At 36.6% G+C, this 7,750-nt stretch overlaps 1 protein-coding gene across 1 annotated transcript in view; it reads right to left on the bottom strand.

Annotated features, from left to right (window-relative positions):
- Positions 1 to 5,537, bottom strand: part of LOC107693815 (protein CutA homolog) — a 10,363-nt gene extending 4,826 nt beyond the window's left edge. The window contains exons 1-2 of the mRNA XM_016493338.1: positions 5,264 to 5,537; positions 4,312 to 4,460 (exon numbers count right to left, since the gene is read on the bottom strand). Coding sequence (XP_016348824.1) covers positions 4,312 to 4,460; positions 5,264 to 5,308 — 194 coding nt within the window. The 5' untranslated portion in view covers positions 5,309 to 5,537. The remainder of the gene's footprint in view (positions 1 to 4,311; positions 4,461 to 5,263) is intronic.
- Positions 5,538 to 7,750: the final 2,213 nt, after the last annotated feature.

Below are 7,750 nucleotides of genomic sequence, written 5' to 3'. Positions count from 1 at the left end.
GAGAGAAAAGAGTCAGAATTGTGAGATAAAAAGTCACAATTACCTATTCCGTGGCAGACAAGCTTCCATACTCTTGAACTGAAAACTTACATTTTGCATAAAAAGATACACTAACTGTATCTACTGATGGTATGGAGGATGGCCCAGGAACGTGGACTAGACTGTGTTATGCTGGACTATGGTTGATTTGTGTTTTTTCTTATAAATGTTTCACTTTATGCAAATGAACAGCGAATTGCGTGAGCGACAACCAATAGGAGTGAAGAATCAGTCAGTGGCGCTCACACGTCACCGATTCGAGTGCAGGCAATACAGGACAGATTTCCTGATCGATTTCACTGTTTTATATGATTTGACTGTAACCACATACATGGATATTAAAAAAATGATGCGTAGAAAAGAAACTGTTGGCTGTTTAAGGGAGTTTGATTCATACATTGATGGTTCGAGTTGTTAATTACATGATGCAGTGAGCAGTTTAGCACCGGTTAATGATTTAATGCACGAGCACTTCTGTAGTTTATATAACAACACTCTCCAACAGCAGAATGGTACTTTTATTTCTTTTAAGTCTAATTCCTAGTCATATTAGAATGATATCTTAGTTTTACCGGCAATATATATAGTTTGTGATTGCATTTTCTAAAGATATATCAAGACGTGCAGTCTGCTTACTGTCTAGCGACATACAGCGAAAAAGTCGCTGGCAGTGTGAACGGGGCTTTAGTTGTGCAGTGCAGCCGCGGCCTAGTCAACTGAAAATGTACCTGCTGCCTCTCCCCTTTCCTGATGCATCTGCCATTACCTCATACTACCTACCATACTACATTACGCTGATCATCCTCCCTTCTCTTTATATTCCCTCACTCGATCAATATGACCTATGCAGGATTCTTCTGACCTTGGCAAGGTATCATTCCATACTCCAGACCTTAAGAGTGCACTCTCAAAAGATCTAATTTTTGTTTGCCTATGTTCCTGATTCATGCTTTATTAAAGAAACTGGATGGATTATTACTCCTGGATCAGAAAGAAGCAAAAGGGCCCTCACACTTGGTTGGTTCTGAACCTCAAGAACTGCTCCACTTTGATGAGGTTACTCGTCTGGAGTGCACTCTAATGACTTAACCACTGTAAAGTGCTCTTTAACAAGAGTATAATGGGAAAATGAATCCTAATGTAACAGAGGGAATATGAAGCTCAGGTTGAGATGCTCCATGACATGAATCATGGTGAAGTTTTGCAAGTTCCACAAAAACTATTGTCAAATGTATTGGACAGCCTAGCAATTAAATAAAATATTAAAGTCAATGCAAAGGATAGCTTACTGTAACAATTTCTGTGTCCATGGAAACAAGACTGGACTGTATTGCAGAGTACTATTACTGTATATAACTACATACAGTATTATTTTGATAATAAAAACAATCTGGGGGCACTAGAAACTTTGCATCTGATATTTACATCTTATTATTGCAATTAATTGTCTGTTGACACAAACCACATGGCATCCACAAACAAATATTGTACTTCAGTGGAAATATGGGTGCAGACGACACTGTATTTATCTTGGTGCTGGCCATATAAAGGAAGCTGTCAAAAGGGGAAAGCTATTTAAGAGGCAATGTTACTCAATTCCAGAATGTGCAGTTTTGTCACTAAACATGCCAAGATGTACAACATTTCACAAAATGTTGAGTTCTGACAGTTTTACAGGTGAACGAAGTGTAGCCCACAGAACTACAGGCTATGGGAGAGGAGTTATCAATAACAGTGAAGGAACACAACTAGCACTGTTGAGTAGTATGACAATGGCAACATGACAAATTTGTTTTGTTTTTTTTAATGAAAGTGATATATTTCACCAAATATTATTTCTATTGTCACAAAATGTGTGCTTCTTTTAAACTCTAGCTTGAGCAAATAACAAGCACGTTGGTATTTTTGTACTTAGGTTGGCACAAGATTTGCCTTATACATCCAGGCATCCAATAAAAGAAGAGATGCCTTCTTTTGTCAAACCATTGTTGTGTTAATTATTTTTTTAAGATTATGATAAAATAAAACATACAAGTTCCAGTTGATCGCTAAATAGTTTAAAAGACTACACTGTGTGTAACAACCATAAAACAGTGGAGCATTTGCTTATGTCAGTACTACAAATCAGTCTGGATTTTTGGTCTAGACACTTCCTGTATTCAGGAGCAGGAAATGAAAAAAAAAGTGGTTAACTTTGTGAGGTAAAAAACAATAGGTCAGTGTTCTCAAGTTCTTTCCTGGGGGCTATATGCCATTGTAAATCAACTTTAATTCAGAATAAACTCTAATAACATGTAACAGAATACATTTATTGTACTCAAGCATGTGATCAGCTAGAGACAAAAAAAGCAGAATTTAGGTCATACAGATGGCTAAAACAAATTGAGCCATTAAAAAAATAAAATAATAATAATATTATATATATATATATATATACAGGGTTTCCCATACATTGATTTTTTTTTTTCCAACACTGACCGCCAGAAACCGATTTTCCAAAAGGCTTTGATTTTGTTGAATAAACATGAGCACTGTTTCAAAATCAAAACGCGGCACGGGTGTTTTTATATGAATGTCCTGCTGGCAGAGAACGAATCTGCACTTTCAATAAGCCCGACTGCTGTTTTATATTTACATTATATACATACATATTTCCCCCAGGGGAAGTGCCACCACACATAGAGTGTAAGTCTGTGGGAAACACTGATATTTTAGCACATTAAAAGATATCTTATATTGTAATAATAGATACTATTGTCCTGTAAAAACAAAAAAGTACAAAAATTTTTTAAAAAGAACATTTATATTTTAATATATTATAAAATGTTATTTATTCCTGTGATGCAAAGCATAATTTTCTGCATCATTACTCCAGTTTACAGTGTCACATGATCTTTTGGAAATCCTCACAGTTTGATTTGATGCTCAAGAAACATTTCTAATTATCAATGTTGAAAACTGTTGTGCTGCTTGATATTTTGTGTGGAAATGGGGATACGTTTTATATTTCAGGATTCTTTGATAAATAGAAAAGTCAATGAACAGTATTTATTTGCATTTATCAAATATATTTACATTTATTAAAGCAAGACATAAGAGCGTTGAAAGCGCCAAGGATTCAGTTGGCGGGTTGGATGACGATGACGCACGCGATCCCCCCATTTTGAATGAATCTATAATATGACTTGGGAATGACGAGTTGTCTGAGCGAGGGATTCATTCATTTGGTGCTGACCGCGTATGCGCAACATCCAATAGGTTCTGCGCAGGAAACAAAAATGATTAGTTCATACGTCTTCGGGTATGAGTTGTTCGTTCATCACGTGACAGCCTCATAGACTAGGGCCCTGTCCCAAATGGCTCACTTAATGTGCACTTTCGGTCTTGAGGACTAATAATGGCCGCTGCATGCATGTGTCCGTTTAGTCCACCAGACCGTAGAGTGTCCCATTCGTCATTTTAGCTTTCAGATGGGTGCTCGCGAGCGCCCTCTTTGTGGCCACTATGCACCCTCGATGTGCACTTCTGCTGAGCCTTTCGAGTCTTCGGGTCCAAGTCGTTCGTTCTTTTGTCACGTGACGTGAGAGCAGCAATGGATACAGAAATTAGTTAATAATTCCCAACCTTCCTTACAAACAAGCACGTAGTTTGTTTCTTTACTCTTACAGTTACGTAATTTTTCTGGTTTCAATTTTTATTTGAGCTTTATAGCTTTTTATTTCTTACAATTTATAAATTTGTGAATTTCTGTGATGGTTCTTTTCCATAACGAATGTGGTAATAATTTAATCATTAGGTCTTGGTAATAACTAGGTAATAATTTGATCTTGGCTGCATTATATTTTATATAATGTGATCAATGTTTGTGTAAATAGATGTGTTGGGAATTTGGATATAAACATGTAACATTTTAACTATATTCTGCTGAAATGAACGAAATGACTTGAAAAAGGATTCGTTATTTTGCTGAACGAGATTCAAAGATCCGAGTCAGTAAAATGATCCGAACTTCCCATCACTATTGGATTTAAGCAATTTACACGGGGTCATCCCACTGAGGTCAGAAAATACGGAAAAATCACATCCCTGTGTACTGTATGTCACTGACTGTCACATGCAAATTGTAAACATTACACACCCTTATCACCTGCTGGCTGAAGACAAAGTATGTCACTTATTAGCTACAATGAAGCTTATTCTTATTTCTAATCCTGTATATTTATTTCCTTGTGTGAGTTTGTAACTTTGTATCACTGTATGCAAGTACAATACCTGCCAATGTCTCTAGCAGTTTGTTCTGTGGGACAGTTGACAAGCAGCACAGAGTGATATCCAGCCACATAGCTTCCTGTGACAGCAGAGTGGATCTGAACACACAGTGTCTTCAGCACAGGGTACAGGGAACAAGTCAGGACTAAAATCTACACAAACACACACAAACAAATCAGGGGAAAAACAGAGAGCATTAATACAGTTATGTATGATGTACTAAAATATCTGAATTTCTAGAATGTATAAATATCTTTATTTGGATCTATTTTCGTTAACCAAATCGAGCAAAAACAGCCAACAATGGCAATAAAGTGTCTGAAATGTACATTTTTGAGTGACCTATTCCTTTAATACAAGGATTGCAAGGCACTCAGCAGCTGATCTTGAGTAAGAATTAGCCTACTGCTGAATGCACAACCACATCTTTCAAAAGCACAGAGGGACTTAAACATGCATTATTGTGTTCGATGTGAAAAGAACAGTGAGGGATTATCCTGTGATGACCTGAAAACAGATTGCATTTGCCACAAGAATGCAGTGTGCTTGGTCAGCTCTTTGAGAAACAAGGCTTGCTATTTAGTTCAGAAGTTGGAATTGCATTTAAATAGTACATTTCACCAAAAAAGCTTTCTTATTAACACGTTTCTGACAAAATAGTAGCAGATAGAGAGATATACTGTAAGCGCTGAAACTACACCAAGCACAGTTGACATCATGGCTCTTTCTTTTCAGATTTGTTTTCTTTATATTTAATAGTTTGTTAGCTGATTATTAACACAGGGCTATTTTGGTGTTCAAAAGCAGTTCAACAAGTTTGCGCAGTTTTGAAAGGCAAAGTAACAGCAATAAAGTTAAAGCATGTCAACAGTCTGCAGCATTGTTCAACTTGCCGAGCACGTGCTGCTCTCTCAGTAAATATGTCACGTATCGAGAGAAATAAAACTGGATTTACCACGCAAAAGACCACATATCCCGTTCGAGGGACAGCCGAAAACATTATGTCCTTGGGATATCGCAGGTACAAGCAATCCGGTTTGTTCTCTTACATAATTATTTCACAGCACTAGAAGTTACATCGCCGGTGAAGTGAAGGCGACTGTACGCAATTTATAGGAAGATCATCTCACTCGCATCAAAGTCCGTCGGACAGTTTGGATATTCTGTGGGCATTTCCCAGAGCGGCTGCTGTTGCGCTTGATGCTGATTGAGTGACGCTCATATCCGGATACCGGGGCTTCCAATCAAGAGCGGTGCACGGGTCTTATCATAAGAGGATTAGAAACCTAATACACGTAAGTGCTGCTTCTGACTGTTGGTAGTTTGTTATGGACTACGGCCATACAAGTAATGTCATGGTGGCTTTTTCGATTATATAAATTAATCTCCGAAAGAATTTAAAAATTCATTTTGTTTACCAAACTTGCATAGCCTACTCACCTCCTACATAATACTGTAATGCTAAAACAGACTAAAACCTGTTTACAGGCTAAAACCTGTAATGCACTCAGTAATTTAATATATATATATTTAATATACTTATATATATATATAAACATGGGCGTCAGAAGCAAAATAAATGTGGGTGGGTCCTCCCCCGGAAAAAATATACTGGAGTATATGCCATTTTCTGTAGTGTGGTGCCTCTTAATTAACAGTGTCTATTTACACAAAGTGCAAATAGGCCGCCTGATTGGCAGAGACTATTTACTTCACCTCCGCTGACTAACGTGACAAGATTACAAAACACAGCTGTTTAGTAACATTTCCTGTGGTGTAAGTTGTAACACGGGTTGCATAGTGTTTTTGATGCGAGCGACCCGAGTTCGAGTCCGCCTTTTGCCGAAATCGTTCTTCTCCTTTTTACATCTCATATCACATCGGAAAGGCTTTTGTTTTCAATAAAAATAAAAATCAAGGAAATAATCGAAAAGTTGAAATAAAGTATCAGGTAGGGTTAAGTGTATTTGAGCAGCAGATGCTGATGCTTTGTTTACTTTGCTGTGTGGCGGGAGTGCAGCAGGCGCGAGTAGTGAAAACACGGAATGGAGTTTCATTTATATGGACTCTGAATGAACCGAATGGAATGGATTTGAGGAAGCAGCAGCGTGGATTTCAAGGCTGTAGCTAAATGCAGTGTTGCCAACTAATTTTCAGGGGAAGTCAAGGAAGGTCAATTTGTCTCTGAATGAACCGAATGGAATGGATTTGAGGAAGCAGCAGCGTGGATTTCAAGGCTGTAGCTAAATGCAGTGTTGCCAACTAATTTTCGAAGTTGCTAAAGGAAGGTCAATTTGTTGCTAAAAGTTGCTAAATGATGTTGTGATGTCATTACACGATGACATCATTACGTAATTATGACACAAAATTGTCACTACATCAAATCTCAGCAAAAAAATATTTTATATATGTTCAATTAGATTTGTTTGTAAAATAATATAACGTAATATAATATTAAAATATAAATAACTGTATTTTTAAATACAACATTGAATTATTGAACGCTTACACATTTTTGAACAATTAGGGCTTACAATTTAAATTTTTTTTATTAGCTAGTAAACTAGGGCACAATCTACTATGTTAATATGAAGGAATTTTCCTGATTGATTTTTCACAGGTTTTTTACCTGCATTTTAAATTACGCATTGTATTTTGGGTTTTTGGGTTACAATGGATAATGAATAATGGAGAATGGAGAATGTCCTGGAAAATTAGTAGTACCTTTTCCATTTTTCTAGATATTTTTCTTACAGTGTATTAACTGATCAACGATCGCTGGTACAAGCTACTAACAAGGTGTATCATAAATTAACAATTATTCAATTATTATTATTAAATTGAGCAATTACTAATAGCAGCTAACTTAATTCATGTGATGTGTGTACTGCTAGGCATCTTTGGCTTACTCATTTTGTGTAATTTAGATGGAAATGTGTGCCTTTTTATCGTTTGAGTCACTTATCAAAAGTTGCTAAAAGCAGCCAAATAAAATTTAAAAATACCTAAATTTGTTGCTAGGTGCTTTTGGAAGAAAAAGTAGCTAGTGTAGTGTGAAAAGTTGCTAAATTTAGCAACAAAATTGCTAAGTTGGCAACACTGGCTAAATGGAGTTTAATTTATTAGGGCATTCGTCATGTGGAATGGATTGGACTGACGGCGCTCTGAAAAGTACACATATTCGCTGAATTAGAGACGGTAAAAGTGGGTGGGTCCAATATCATTCGTCTTCAAAAGTGGGTGGGTCCTCCTGTCCCACCCTCATTCAATGGTTCCGACGCCCATGTATACAAAACACATTTTAAGAAATATAATTAAAAAAAATAGCATGATATACAAATTAACAGATATTTAATTTTGGCTATTTGTTAATAGATTTTTGTGTAATGTTTTGACGTTGTTGCAGAGAACTTACTACGCAAGGTTAACGATTCTATATAGC

The sequence above is a fragment of the Sinocyclocheilus anshuiensis genome, unplaced genomic scaffold, assembly GCF_001515605.1.
Source record: "Sinocyclocheilus anshuiensis isolate Anshui unplaced genomic scaffold, SAMN03320099.WGS_v1.1 scaffold1392, whole genome shotgun sequence".
NCBI lineage: Eukaryota > Metazoa > Chordata > Actinopteri > Cypriniformes > Cyprinidae > Sinocyclocheilus > Sinocyclocheilus anshuiensis.
The sequence above is the reverse complement of the archived record's forward strand: the minus strand, read 5'-3'. Positions and strand labels throughout refer to the sequence as shown.